General features: G+C 44.3%; 1 protein-coding gene across 1 annotated transcript in view; it reads right to left on the reverse strand.

Moving 5' to 3' along the window:
* The window catches only part of FAM135B (family with sequence similarity 135 member B), a 345065-nt gene that overhangs the window by 129635 nt on the left and 199624 nt on the right, over positions 1-15806 (reverse strand). The window contains exon 4 of the mRNA XM_030553878.1: positions 5780-5919. Coding sequence (XP_030409738.1) covers positions 5780-5919 — 140 coding nt within the window. The remainder of the gene's footprint in view (positions 1-5779; positions 5920-15806) is intronic.

A 15806-nucleotide genomic window follows, 5' to 3' on the forward strand; every position in this document is an offset into this window, starting at 1 on the left:
GTATGTAAAGTTATAAAATTATTTTGCATGATGTCAATAAGGCATATTCTAAATCTGAGGAAGCAGCCCAGACCAGTTCTTCAGAGACAAATTGCTAGCCAGCACCTCAGCCAGGTGTCAGCATAATCAAACAGACTGTCAGCAGGTTAAGCGGCCATTCTTTGGCAGGAAGAAGGATGTCAGCGAGAAATTTACATCTTGGCAGACATACTTGCTGTCCTCTGTACCCCAGCTGGAGATGATTCTCAAAGAAAAGAAATGCGATAAGGAGAGAGAACAGAGGACATAAATCACCTCTCTCCCCTCATCTCTACTCACGGCATTAAAAATGTTTGAAAGACAAAAGAAGGGATTGACTGGGGGAGGGGTCCTGGCTGAAAAATCCAGCCAGACTGCTGTGAGAGAAACCCTATTGCTTTAAGTTCACTTAGCTTGTTAAATCAGATATTAGTTTGCCTTTTATCTTTTATTTCTTTGTAACCAACTCTGATTTTTGCACCTCATTACTTGAAATCACTTAAAATCTGTCTTTCCACAGTTAATAAACTTTTATTGTTTTAACTAAGCCAGTATGTTTGGACTGAAATGTTTGGGAACCTTCACTGGAGATAACAGGGTTTGTGCATATCATTTTCTATTAATGAAACGACAGACTTTCTATGAGCTTGTATTGTCCAAGAGGGAGCTGGGCAGTACAAGACGCACATTTCTGGGGACATGTCTGGGACTGAGCATTTACTGGTGTCACTCTGCACTATAATTCAGGAATGATTAGCTAGAGCACCCATATCATTCAGCTAGGAGTGATTTTGCATGCTAGAGGCTGTGCATGAACAGGCCAGGAGTCGTTGTTCTCACAGCAAAGCAGTGTAAAAGGCAGCCCAGGTTGGAAAATTGAGGGGACACAGCAGTTCAACAGTCCAGATTGAGGAATGTCACACCCACACAGGACATTTGTAGTGATTTTATCTCTTCCAAGTTTAGATGTTCCAAGTAATGGAGAGCTCAGCTTGCTCTTTGGGAGATTATTAGTCTGAATTTTATTGTGAGTTTACTGAGAGCAGGGACTAGTTTTACTTCTACATTCATACAGAACCATGAGCCATAGTGGTTCTCAGTCAATAAGTACTGAAGTGTCAAATTATTGATAAAACTATCATAAATTAAATAGCGAATTCTGAGGTAGTATCTTTTATTGAACCACCTTCTATTGGTGGAAGAGACAAGATTTTGAGCATACACAGAGCTCTTTAGGTCTGGGAAAGATATTCAGCGTGTATATATAGGAGAGTTTATAACAACGTCTTGCCTTTAGTTTTAGGTAACTGAAATACAAGCAGAAATCAGTTTTTCTATTACTAAAATGCAGCTACTTCTCATGTACAACACAATAACTATTTAACAGACCATAGCAATGCAGGGTAGAAACTGAAGGTGGTGTTACTGGTGAGTGTACCCTGGCCTCTACTTGACAGAAAAGAAACTACTTCTCTGTGTATAATAGACTCTCTACAATGACATTGCTGTACACCCAGCACACTGTAGCATGTACTCAGTTCCTTGGAGCAAAAGGCCTTATATCAGTAAGCAGAGGTGAAAGTAAGCTGGTCTGGTCCAGTCCGGCATACTGGCAAGAGCTGGTGCGCCGTGCCGGACTGATCGGCTTCTGCAGGCTGGTGATTGAAAGGGCTGGGACTCCCTGCAGCAGCTGGAGCCCAGGGCCCTTTAAACGCCTCCTGAGCTGCTGCCGCAGCCCTGGGTTAGCACGACAGGGCTAAACCGGGGCTCTGGTGGACGGGCTCTGGATGTGATTTAAATGGCCCAGAGCTCCACCACGGTAGCAGCGGCCTGCACCCCGGGCCCTTTAAATCGCCCCAGGGCTCCCAGCCATCTCTGCAGCTGGTAGCTCCAGGGGTGATTTAAAGGCCCTGGGACTCCCTGCTGCAGCCCTAGGGCCTTTAAATCTTGATTTAAAGGTCCTGCTTCTTCTGATTGAGGCCACGCCCCTGCTCAGATCTCTGGCATACCAGTAAGTCCTTTAACTTACTTTCACCCCTGTCAGTAACTCACTAAAGACATTTCAAAGGCACCAGACCTACACAGATATGCATGAATCATGATACCTGGTATAACATTTGCTTTAACTACATCTTGCAAAGGTGCGTGTGTGGGGGGGGGGGAGGGGGAGATGGTAATTTAGAATTCAAGAAGGAGTTAGCTTTGTCGTAATAATCTAAGTAACCGTACTTAACCCCTCCCAAAGTAATCTGTTATTTTTCAGTGCAGGATATGATACCTCGTGGTGGGACCTGAGATGAGGAAATTCCAATCTCTACCTATTGAATATTTGTCTTGAAATACTTGCAAGCATGTTTATCAAAACAAGACTTTTTTTGTTTATTGTTGTTGCTAACACTCAAATTGCAGTCACTGCTGATTACAAAGGAAATTATTATTATATAGCAAAGCCTTTGGAATTGCAGTCTGCATTTAAACTAGGGATTCAATCCATGGGCTGTGCCTGAGAAAGATCAAGCCTCACCAACCAAGTGTGGATGAAATTTGGAGTCTGATCTTAAGAGATGTTGAGCATCTGCTACTCCCACTGAAATCAGCAAGAGTTACAGAAGAATGAGAACTTACAAGATAAGACACTACGAAGTGCTCTCCAGTGAACGGAATATTTTCATTTCAATTTTCCGAATGCAAAAATGCAAAAAAAAAAAAAATCAACAAATGAAAATATTCCTATGGGAAATTTCAATTCTGCAGACACTGCGTTTATTCCAATAGAAAAGTCCTGACCAGCTCCACACCAATATAACCCCATTGACTACAATGCCCTTAGAAATCAACAGGCTTTACATCAGATTCCTTCTCCAGTGTAAATTAGGTTAGAATCAGGCACAAGGAGTTCTGATATAGCCCTTCCCTACAACAGCCCAACTGTTCCCCACAATTCCAGGCCACGATGGCCACTGGTTGGCGCTAAAGCTACAGTGGAGGGGCAAATGAGGCACACAGCAGGGAACAGCAAGAATTAAATGGCTTCTCCTCACTATGTGATGTCAGGGGCACATGAGTAGGTAGCTCTGGAGTTAACAATGAGACCTGAAACAGGGAGAGCCTACTTGAAATGTCTTTTCCACTCTGATGACGTTAGATGCCTCCAAAACACCTAAATACCTTCAAAATTCTGGGCCTTGGGGCCTGTATCCAAAACTCACTGACATCAGTCATAGGTTTTCCTTTCACATCAATAATCTTTTGATTGTGCCCTCAAGTTTTACTGGGACACAGTTGCTTTGGAATTCTACACTTGGGTGTATAGTCTCTTCTGGATGACATCTTTAAAAGGCAGCTTAGAAATCGAAAAAAAGTAAGCCAAAGGAAATGCTATTTCCGTATGGCTGATTTGAGCAATTGGTGCTGTGTGACACCTATACGCAGGTTGAGAGAACAGAAAGTGCTAAAAATTGACTGTAAAGAATCCCAGATTCATGTCAGGTGGCTCAACTCTACCATCACACCCCAGAATGCATCATTCTGTCCTATTACCATTTACTGAAGAGCATGGAACCAGCTTTTTATTATTGTTAATAAAATATTTATGTATGATTAATTATTATTATTATTAAAAAAGAAACAAACTCATAAGAAAATAAATTAGGCTCCTTTGCAACTCCGTGGGCTTATTGCACCTGACATCATAATCATAATTTCCAATAAAATAAAAGAATGATGCATTCTGGAATATTAGAATGAGGCAGAGCCAACTGCCACAACGTTAGAGAGTTTTAATGAGGCATATTTAGATGGTGACTGGTGCACTCATTGCCCCTCCAAGCCTGATAATTGGTGGCATCTTCCACTTATGGCTGAACTCCCGAGTTATTTCCATATTTTTAAGTGTAAAAGAACATTTAAGCTTCTCTTGGGTTATGGAAACAGAGCACAAGGAGAGAATCTAACCAAAATCCATCCAATATTACTATTATTTTGTACTGAATACACTGTTAGCAGCCTATCCCCTAGATGGAGTTACTCAAACCCCGTTTGGCAGTGCATGCAGCTTGTTTACTGGAATATTTTATAAATCAAGCTCCGACAGCCAAAATACACAGAGGATAGTAACTCAAGCATCCAAGTCACCCAGTCTGACTTTCTAACTAATTTTATTGGTCATTGATCAGCTCTGTGCCTTGGTGACTCTCCCACCCTTACTCATGCATAGCAGCACCTTCCTCCACTGCTTGCAAAGCGAGGTGCTACTTGATCTGAGGAAGGCAGTCAGGACAGGGCTCTATCATGTGATAAATAAGCTGACAAACAAAGGAATGAAAAGTACCAAAGTTTCTGAGTGACAAAGTTCTTATTACTTATTATTCATAGAGTGTCAGCAGTACATCCGGTGATGTGTAAATACATAAGTCGACATGGGGTCTGATTCTTCTTTCATTCACTCCCAAACTGCTTTGGTGTGACTCCAGTGAAGACAACGGTGTTGATATCTGTGTAAAGCCAGTGTGTGAGTGGCGAATCAGACCCCTGTCATTTCCCTTAAGAGCTTATTATCTAAATCAGGCTTCACACAACACATCAGGCACAGGGACCAGTTTGAGCTAGTGTGAGGAATCTGGCAGGATCATTTTCATTTTTGGCAGGAAAAACTCCCAAATGCTATGGCAGCAGTCAGCATGAAGCCACTTGACCTAGTGGAAGTCACTGTAACTTGGGGAGAGAGACTGATTTATAACAGATTTTGCATCATGATGGTAAATTAATTTGCAGCTAAATTTGTTAGAACTGTTCTCTGTCAAATTTCACAATATGTGAAAAGAGGGTATTTTTCCCTTCCTTCACAACTCATGATGGTCCATTTCTCATATAAGCATACATAAAACTAGAAACAAATGTTTTAGGAGAGAACACAGGAGATCAATCCCACGTAAGAATAGAGGAGAGGAAGCAGTTCAAACAAGCTTAAATTAGGTTTTTCTAGTACTTTTAACTAAAAGAGACCTTACACCATAACTGTTTTTAAAGCTACATGTACGTTCAGATGAGCCAATGCCAGAACACTGGACCTGCTCCTTTTTGAATTTCAGGATATGAAGAGAGGCGGGGGAGGGGAAGGGGTTGAATTGCCATGCCCAAACCTAACCCCGAGGCATTTATTCCAGGTTGTCTAGAGGACTAGAAGGATCTATTTTCTGAATTTCTGTGAGAGCAGCTGATCTCTTGAGATCTTCATCCTTACTGAGAGCAGATATGAATGACAGAATTGAATGATAGTCCTTGTACAGAGGCAACATATCAGATCAGACAGTACATGTAAATAACATGGGTGGAAGGCACAAAGAACATGCATCTCCACGCTGTGAAAGGATAAAGCAGAATTGCACTGCCGGTTCTCTGGAGAGTACAGGGATTGCTCCTTCCCTAGTGCCCAGAGGGGTCACAAACCATCCAAGAGTGAAAGTGGGGCCATGACCCTGCTCCCCCGTAACCTCCCAATAGCAGCCAGCTCTGGGTGCCCCAAGTGGGAAAACAGGTTGTACTAGCCAAAAGGACGCTGCAGATTGCACACTTCTCATGTGCCCCACGGAGCTCCAAGAGAGATGGAGCGGGTCCCCAGTTCTGGCTAGAGCACAGATGACATGACCAGCCATCAGTTTCAACTCTGTTCTAGAATTCAGCTGAAAGCCTGACTTCTGGATATGGCCTATGCATTGTAACAGAAAAGTATCTGTTTTATTCACATCCAGTGAAGACTCACCCTCTCACCATCTAGGAGTAAGTGTACCCTGAAGTTCATCGATTCGTTGAGAACAATCTCTTCATTCCTGTATAAGATCTGAAATATTCTACTGTGCACGTTGTTCTCATGAACGCAGGCTGAAGAGAGGCTAGAGTCACCTGCACAAAACACAGAAAGAGCATGGCTTTGGAGTTTTGCAAAGACATCATTTTCTAGCTTACATTTCGGCTCCCAGGATTAATTAGGCCCATTGTATTTATATTTGTAATTACACATTTGCATTCGTAATAATTAATGTTAATGGAGCATAATGTTGCTGCAGGATAATGGTCCCCTGCTGAGGCAGTTAAAGAAAACAAGCTGCAGAAGGCAGGCTGCTTTTTCAAGGAGGACACAGACATTGTTTCTAATGATGGATAATGCCCTGTAAGATTCTCCCAAGAGGTTCAGGATACTTAAGCAGCTCATCAGAACCCTATCCCAATGACTTGGAATCCGTAAAATTTGGCTGGGTATCTTCTGAGAAAGCAGGTTCTTCCATGAAATACCATGGCTGGGGCAGAAATGCCAGGTCAGCTGTCCCCTTTCTGCTCCAGGCTAAAACATAGAAGTGCAAAGACACCACAAAATGAAAACACAATGAAAAGAAAAGATATCTAAACTGTTCTTAACCTCCAATAATTCTGTGGAATCCTTGGGACTCTGAGCATATGACATCTGCCCTCTTGAGTGATGCACCAGAAACCTCCAGAGCTAAAAGCACTTGTTGCTACGGTTTGAGGTATAGATGTTCTCTAGCTAGGGCTATACCAGACTCACAACCAAGTAACAGACTGACTTAGCAGTCTACAGCACCAGCAAGCCCAGTCACTGATCCAAGGGTCTCTGGTGTTCAGAGACTTTCAAAGTTTTACTATAATTTTTAATCAGTATCCTCTACTAATTACACTTCTATTGCCTAGGCGCAACAACATCCCTGTAAAGCTTCCTCCCATCTATCCCTACCCAGAGCCATTCTGTGACCACGTGAATTTTAAAAACATGATTCTTCAGCACAGGACTGGCCCTAAAGGTTTTGTCACCTAGGGTAGAAAACATCTTCAATGCCTCATCCCCAACCCCGCACAAAATGCACAAGCAAAAGCAATAAAAACACCTGTCAAGCAAAAATAAATGGACAAAAATAAAACAAACCAAGGATTTGGTACTTCTGAACATTGGTGCCTAGAGTAGCAACCCTGATTACCCACCTCTAAGATCACCCCAGCTCATGTAAGTTCTGACTGATGGTTTCTGGAATATTATATTATTATTATTCATCTATATTAGCAGTATGTCTAGAAGGTCCAGTCACGGGCCCGGACCATTGTGCTAGGCACTGTACAAACCCAGAACCAAATGATCCTCATTGGTCCCAAGAGCTAACAATCTAGTTCAACAACTCTCCTGGCTTTCAAGTGAGTCTACTTAAAAGGTGCAGAAGTTTTGCTCCTGCAAGGAGAGGCAGAATTGAAAAAACCTAAGTCTTGTATCCCTATTCTGGAAAGCACTCAAGTGTCTGCTTTTATGAACAGGAAAGGAGTTAAGCAAGCATTTGAAGTGCTTTCCTGAACTGGGACCTTTGCGCAGATGTTTTGTACTCATCACAGCTGCCAAACGAACAGAGCAGGCAACAATATGTTGCTTGCAAACCCAAATCTACACTGCTCCTGTGCAAGCCAGGAGGTCTGAGGGAGCACTGGTTTGTGAAACTCTGATCAAGAGGAGGTGGCACTGAGTGAATTCTGCTGAATGGAACACTGTTGCTTTACTTCTCTCCAGTTAGTGGAAAATATGTATACAATTTGCAGTCTGTATCTCTGACTACTACTACACGGGAGCAGCATGGAGTATTTCCTATTGTCAATGTTATTTGCAAAAATTAAAATAAAAAGGGGGGAGTTGTATGGGAACTCCCTAAAAGCCAAGCATGTTGCCTGGCAGATAGGCAAATGGTACTATAGCATAATAATCATCATTGATTATTTATTTACCACCAATCTGTTTGGCCTGTACCAGATACATAAATAAAGGCAGCCCCACTGCCAAAAAGTTTGCTATCTAAAAGGGTTTATGGAGGAATATGAGCTATATACAGATCAGACTGAGTTCATTATTTACCAGGTCCATCTGGCTGAAACTCTAAACTACATTCAAGTCAGTTTTCCTAACTCTGATTTTTATCAAGCATACTTGGGAATATACAAATTATTTCCTCTACCCAATGTCTTCCCATCAGGTACCCTGGACAGCTGCTGCTCATAAGTGTGGATAATTTCCCGTCCCCCTGCCAAGCATATTTACTTTGTTGCACTACAGCTGTTCCAATAGAATGCTTGAGCCAGATGAACTCTTCAAAGGCATGCAGTCATATTTATTTTAATTTAAACCTCATCATTTTAGAGACACCCGGAAAATTATATTACAGACCTAATGTATTCTTATTCCTATCTGACACACAAAAGGGCTTTGCTGTTATTTGATTTGGATATTGATATACTGGTTCTCTTTGGAGATGGAAAGTTTAATGTAATTTTCATTTCAAACACATTCCTGCCCAGACCATGGCTATTGGATAATTAGTTTGGAAGTTAGATTTGCATGACGGCATTAGAGCCACTATTTTTATTGAGAAGGTCAAAGTCAAAGACAGCCAACAATGCCTAGAATTCTATACAACAACAAGGTGAATGGATACAATGCCTCAGGGAATGTTCCATATAGCCCAGTGGTAGAGTGTTTGACTGCAGATCAAGTGGTCCTTGCTTTGTATCCAAGTGTCCCCTTATAAACCTGTTCCTTTAACAAAAATAATTGCATATCCCTTTCCATTATGTTCAGGAGTTCTACTGAATAGGGATGCCTGAAATGAATGGAAACACTCAACATTTCAGCTTTGAAATGCAACATGCCCTATGTTTACAGAGATCAGCATTCCCAGAGAGCTCCAGAGAGGAGAGCTACAATGCACTGGTAGACTAATCCCACCAGACGCTGAGCACCATCCACTCCCAACCTACTTCAGTGATTGCAGCCTTCGGCTCTGCATCCAGCCTCACTCCAAAAAGTCACTATGCCTGTCATAAACAGATAGTTAAGGGTTAATGTCTTTTTTACCTGTAAAGGGTTAACAAACAGGGAACCAAACACCTGACCAGCGGACCAATCAGGAGACAAGATACTTTCAAATCTCGATGGAGGGAAGCCTTTGTTTGTGCTTTTTGGGTTTTGCTTTGTTCTCTCTGGGCTCTGAGAGTGACCACACATACCTACAGGCTCTCTAATCTTCTATTCCAATTTTGTAAGTACAAAGTTAGAAAGGCGGTATAGTCTTTTTATTTGTTTTTTTCTTTATTTGCAAATGTGCATTTGGCTGGAAGTATTTTAAATTGTATTTCTGCTGGAGGAGGTTTTTTCTCCAGTTTCTATAAGCTGACAGACCCTGTAATATTCCATCTTGAATTTACAGTGATTTTCTTTATTCTTTTTTTCTTTTATTAAAAGTTTTGCTTTTAAGACCTGTCTGATTTTTCCCCTTGTTGAGGCTCATGGGAATTGAGTCTGTACTTAACAGGGAAGGAGAAGGGAGGGGAAGGGAAAGGGGGGGAACCCACCTGTTTTCTCTGTGTTGTGATTCAAGGATTTTGAATCACGGTGATCTGCTAGTGTACCCAGGGTGGGAAAGATCTGGGAGGAAGAAAGGAGAAGGGGGAATCCCTTTGTTTAGATTCACGGAGCTTGAATCTGTATATCTCTCCAGGAGCCCAGGGAGGGAACACCTGGAGGGGAGGAGAAGGGGAGGGAAATGGTTTATTCCCCTGTGTTGTCAGACTCAAGAAATTTGGGTCTTGGGGTCCCCAGGGAAGGTTTTGGGGAGACCAGAGTTTATCAGGCACTCTACTCTAAGTCCTGATTGGTGGCAGCACTACAGGATCTAAGCTGGTAATTAAGCTTAGGGGAATTCATGCTAGTACTCATATTTTGGACGCTAAGGTTCAGAATTGGGAATTATACTATGACAATGCCAGACTGTGGTAGGAGTCCCCGTGGAGCAAAAAGCTCAGCCATGCTGTATGGGATGCTGGCATCCTGTCCCACCCAGATGCAGCATAATGGTACTATCACGACTGTATCAAGGGCCCTCCACGTTAATGCTATGTAACTACAAGAGTTTAGGCAGAGACATGCATGCTGTTTTAAAGGTGAACTGAAAGCCAGTCCGTCCCCTTGGGGTCCTTTATTTCCCCTGCTAGTGAAGATGACATTGCTAACAGCTCAAGCATTATAAAGAATACACTTATATTCTGTTGAGATGTTGGCAATCCGAATTGTTAGTGCCAAACATAGAAAGTCAAGGGGCCTTAACTAAGGTTGCCAACTTTCCAATTGCACAAAACCAAACACTCCTGCTCTGCCTCACCCCATTTCTGAGGCCTCACCCCCACTTACTCCACCCCCTCCCTTTGTCACTCACTCTTCCCCACCCCCGCTCACTTCCACCGTGCTGGGACAGGGGATTGGGATGCAGGAGAGTGTGAAGGCTCCAGCTGCAGGTGTAGGCTCTGGGGTGGGGTCAGAAATGAAGGGTTCAGAGTGCGGAAGGGGGATCCAGGCTGGAGCAGGCATGCAGGGGGATGAGGATTCTGGCTGGGGGTGTGGGCTCTGGGGTGGGACTGAGTGTGAGGGTTTTGGAGTGAAGGAAGGGGCTCTGGGTTGGGGCAGAGGTTTGGGGTATTGGAGAGTGCAGGCTCTGGGAGGGAGTTTGGGTGCAGGAAGGGAATCCGGACTGGGGCAGGTGGTTGGGGCGCAGGGGAGCCAAGGAGGTTCATCACGGTAACCGGCCAATGGGAGCTGCAGAACCAGCACTAGGGGCATGGACAGCGCATGGAGCCTCTCTGGCCGCCCTTGTGTCTAGGGGCTATAGAGACCTGGTGGCCGCTTCCAGGAGCCATACAGAGCTAGGGTAGGTAATGAGCCTGCCTTAGCCCCAGGCCCCTGCTGCGACATTGAATAGAGCTGCTGAGGTCCCTTTTCAACCAGGCATTCCAGCTGTAAACCGGACGCCTGGCAACCACAGCCTTAACTCCCACTAGGTTTCATTTGCCAGTTTATCTGCACAAATAGGAGGATTTTCATGAACTAATTCATTCTAGTGTCACAATTACTCCCAACTTGGGTGTGAATTTTCAGTACACTTCAGCTTGAATTTCATGCCGCTTATCTAATGCACACACACATGTGTGAGCACAGACAGACACACACTCCCCTCACCCTCCTCAGAGTTAATAAATAAATAACTAAATAAATAAAATCTGGACAAAGACCAAGAACATTTGTGGGTTTTTTTGAAGGAGGGGTTGATTTGATGCAAATCTCCTGGTATTTAAAATAACTTCATGCAGCTTTTGGGGGGGGCGGGGGGTTCAATCTCATACAACTTGTGCGACTGGTAACACTGTACCAAGACAATTACTAAAAATCCTGGGACTAATCAGCCTCATGTCCTTACACAAAAGAACTCTTCTATAATTTAAAATGTCCTGAACCCCCCTGCCCCAACTTTTTTTTTCTAAAGAAGGATTTGTTTTTTTAATTCCTGTGGTTTTGAATACAGTTAGCAGCCATTTAATTACTGTCTGCAAAGAAAAGCCACACATTTCCTGTCATGAAATAAACTACATAAAGCTCCATCAGATGTTACTTTTCTGCCTGGCAAGCTTGGCTCTCTGTCTCTTTCCCCTGCGGGGATAGCTAGTTTGTGCCCCGATCCAGAGAATGCTTCCACACATCAAATATTAAGTACGTGAATCAAAGCCAATAGGGTTACTCACATGCTTAAAGTTGTGCATGAGTGTTCGCATGGTCAAGGCCCTGGTCTGTGCAAGTGCTTATGCGGTCTCCATTGTCACAGTGTCTCACCTCACAGGAATTAATTCTCACAGCACCTCTGCGAGGTTGGGACGGGTTTGTAATGCCAGTCTAGGCAGCACAAGGAAACACAGAGAGATTGAATGACTTGTCTAAAATCACACAGGAAGTCTGCTGCAGAGCTCGGAAGTGATTTCTACTTTTCTCCCGTGTCCCAGGTCAGTGCTTGAATGACATACAATCTCCTTTCCCCCGTGTAGTGGAGTGATCACCCTGCTCTGGCCTTGGAAGGATACAAGCAGCCCTGGGGAGAGCTTCAGTGGTAAAAGCAGCCCTGGAGAGGGCTGCAGCTCTGAAAGCTGGGCTTATTGGGAAAGCAGCCACAGATGCAGCTGGCTTAATAAGGGCCCAGCTGGCCCTTATAAGAGGGCAGGGGACCAGGAGCAAGTAGTCTCCCTCTAGCTGAGGAGGGAGATGGACCTAGCAGCCTGAGTGCTAAAGGGTACTGGAGTGAAGCAGGGATGAGGAAAGGCCAGAGGCGCTGGGGAGCTCCGGGCCAGCAATCCCCAGGCTGCAGGGCCTTGGGCAAGGCCCCTGGAGGTACTGTGTTGCAGGGAAAGGCAGCAGGTCAAAACCTCCCTTGCCTCTGATGACTGGGTTATACAGACTGCAGTCGGCCCCAGTGAGCGGGGGCTATATGGCGACTGGCAGTGGGGGTTCCCCGGGGGGACCTAGATCTGTGTGGTATTGCCTGGAGCACCCCAGGTAAAAGGGCACCGGGGTCGTGGGAGGGACATGGGGGCCAGCAGCAGCGGGACACTGGCCTGCAGAGGGCACTTTGTGTTGGAAAAAGCTAATTCCTTGAGATGTCCTGCAGTCACACCCCTGTATAATATAACCAACACCACCACATCACATATCCCACTGCTCTGTAACTCTAGATGTTTCTAATAGGCAATAATGAGGACTTGTGTTTTTCAGGGTATATTCATTTCACTTTTCAGGGTTCATTTTTAACAATTTTGGAGTTCTATGTAGATATCCATAAATTGTTTTTTTCAGGGCTGTCTCTTAGTACATATGTGATGTACTGCTCCAAACAGCAATATGTTAAAACACACTAGGGAACCTTTATTGCACACGAGCAAGGCCTACACGGACCAATTAATGTGCAACGTTATTTAGAAATTAACCACCCTGCCACAGTCTGCATTACTGCTCCTTGTAGACAGCCCTTAGATACATGCTAGTGAGCAGTGCCGTCCCCTATGTGGAAGAAGGGAAAGAATTTACAAGGATTTGTAGGGGATCTTAATGCATGTCAGTCTGTTAGCAAGAGTTAGGTTAATTGTAACCCTAATGACGTGAGATTTGTAGAAGAGAGGATTGTGTGAGGCGAGTAGGAAAGAACTGTGTGAGAAGTTATCACGACCTTGCACTGATAATTAAATACGTAGACTGGCGCCCAACATGGGGCAAATAAGATAGCAGGATAGCCTATGTATAAACAAAATGCAGCTGTTGCTCATTATTGTCTGTATTATTGCTTGCTATTGTCTGTAACAAAGGTATAAATGCTTGCTATAATTGTTTACCTGTTGAGAGACCGGTCCGGGACTGGGGTGACCCAGTATCCTAGGGCACTCCCTCGGTCTATTGCAATTGCTGGAGTTAGAATAAAGTATTTGATTTTGCTGCACCCAAACAAAAAGCGAGAACTGAGTTTTTCTCCGACACCTACATAAACAAACAGCTGTGGGAAAAGGGCGAAGTCAACACAAACTGAACAACCAATTCTGGAGTTTATTAGATAAACACCAATTTCTTTGTGTGTGTACCAAGGGCGTTTTATTAGTGTTTATCAGTTCAAACCTAAAATCAGAAAACCTAGATATACGACATCATCAGAAAAGCCTATGATTACTTGTCTTAACAATGACTAGTTTGCCTAAGCCAATCGTTTCCAATGGGTCGGGGAAGGGAACCCTTAAATAACAACAAACATCTTTCCTATAGATCGGACACAGCAGCAAGGCCCAGCAGTGAAAATGCTGAAATGTGTGAAAAATATGGTCTCCTCCGAGAAAGCTAATTATGATCCCCAACCTGAAGCAAATTATGTTCCACACAACATGCCTATTAGTCTCTCTGCACTAGATTGACCCAGCCCTTTTTAAACTGCGCAGAGAAGGAGACATCCCTTACTTCTCCCCACTCACATTTGGTCCTGCTCAGATTGTGACTTCATGTGAGGATTGACAGGATTTGAACCTGGGCTTTCAGGGCTACTGGGTAAACAGCATCCTCATGCTGTAATTTAGCCCCTGCCTGCAACACACAATCTACAGAGGTTGCAGGCCATGGGAAGTTCCGACTCGATTGATCCGACTGACAGTTGTCTTAATGACCTCTTAGTGGCTCCTTGATTCTATAGAAGTGTCCAGGCAACAATGTGAATCCCTAGCTAGCTGCCATGATTACCATGCTTTTCTGCCATTGAACTCCTGGGGTTGACCTCAGCTCTGACTTGGATCTTGACAGTTGATTGACTCCCAAAACTCAAACACTGACCCTGATATCTGGTACTGACCTTGAGCTCCATTCCTGACTCCATCTCTGGCTCTAGCCCTCAGCTTTCCTCCTGACTTGGACTCTGCACTTGACTCTTGACTCCACGAGCTCTACCTTTGGCTTTGGTTCCTGGCTCCCAAGCTCCTGACACTAGTCCTGCCTACCTTTTCCCAGGATCCTGACAGTTTGCCTGGACTCCTCATAACCCATGAAGAAGGTTGGCCCTGTGGGGATATGGCATCAGGAAGCCACTCCTTAGCCAGCATGACCCTGTCAGGGTTCCTTCCCCACTCTGAACTCTAGGGTACAGATGTGGGGACCCGCATGAAAGCCCCCTGAGCTTACTTCTACCACCTTAGGTTAAAACCTGGTACTCTGCCACCACCAAGTGATTTAACAAAAAACAGGGAAAGGACTACTTGGAGTTCCTCTTCCCCCAAAATATCCCCCCAAGCCCTTACACCCCCTTTCCTGGGGAGGCTGGAGAATAATATCCTAACCAATTAGTTACAAAGTGATCAAAGACCCAAACCAAATATGAGAGACTTGTTCAGAGAGATTTGGAGAACATGGATTGATGTCCAGTCTCTCCCAGTCCCAAGAGCAACCATCACTAAAACAAAGAGCACAAACAAAAGCCTCTTCCCCCGACATTTGAAAGTATCTTGTCTCCTTATTGATCCTTTGGGTCAGGTGTCTGCCCTGAGCTTCTTAACCCTTTACAGATAAAAGGATTTTGGTGCCTCTGGCCAGGAGGGATTTTATAGTATTGTATACAGGAGGGTTGTTACCCTTCCCTTTATAGTTATGACAGACCCAAAGGGCACTAGATACAACTGAATAGGTTGACAGCCCCCAAAAAGGAACATCTCATGTTCTGAATAAAAATGGTGCAGCCTACCTGGCTACTTGATGAATACTCCTTGTTGCAATGGAGACTGCCAAACATTTAGGGGTTTCCTCCACCAATGTCATCTGCTGTTCCTGTTCTGACCCTGGTTCTACCCCACAGACCAGGCAAAGCTAGGATTTGTAATTAGTCTCCTGATGCCCCCCACTTCTCATGGAGCACATCGAAGGCACAGCAAGCCCCCACCTCACCTGCAAGTCAAAGTTTGCCTGCAAATCCTAGGGAAGCCCCAGTGAATTCTCCATCAGTGAGTGCTCATGTACTCCAGAGCTGCGGACAATTTTATAGATGCTTATACAGCATAAGCCTTGACCATCCTAGTTCAGCAAAAAACAAGAGACTATAGATGGCTCACTCCTGTCCTCAGGCCTGTTAACAATCGAAACAGTGCCTCTGGAAGTTATTATCGAGGACTATTGAGAAACCATATGATCCGCTAATCCCACTTCCCCATAATTCTCGGAGTTTCATGGCTGGTCGCTCATGACCCACACGTCCTCTGGTGGGAGCAGAATGTCAGTTTCCTCTCTAAATTCTATCAGCAAGTTTGTTTGCACGCACCACTGGACAAATCCTGGCTTCAAGACACAAGTCCAAATTGCTGCCGAGGGGCCCTCCGGTCCAGGGTGTGGCCAAGCTGGGACCACTGTCAGAGCT

This window comes from Gopherus evgoodei, chromosome 2, assembly GCF_007399415.2.
Source record: "Gopherus evgoodei ecotype Sinaloan lineage chromosome 2, rGopEvg1_v1.p, whole genome shotgun sequence".
NCBI classification, from domain to species: domain Eukaryota; kingdom Metazoa; phylum Chordata; order Testudines; family Testudinidae; genus Gopherus; species Gopherus evgoodei.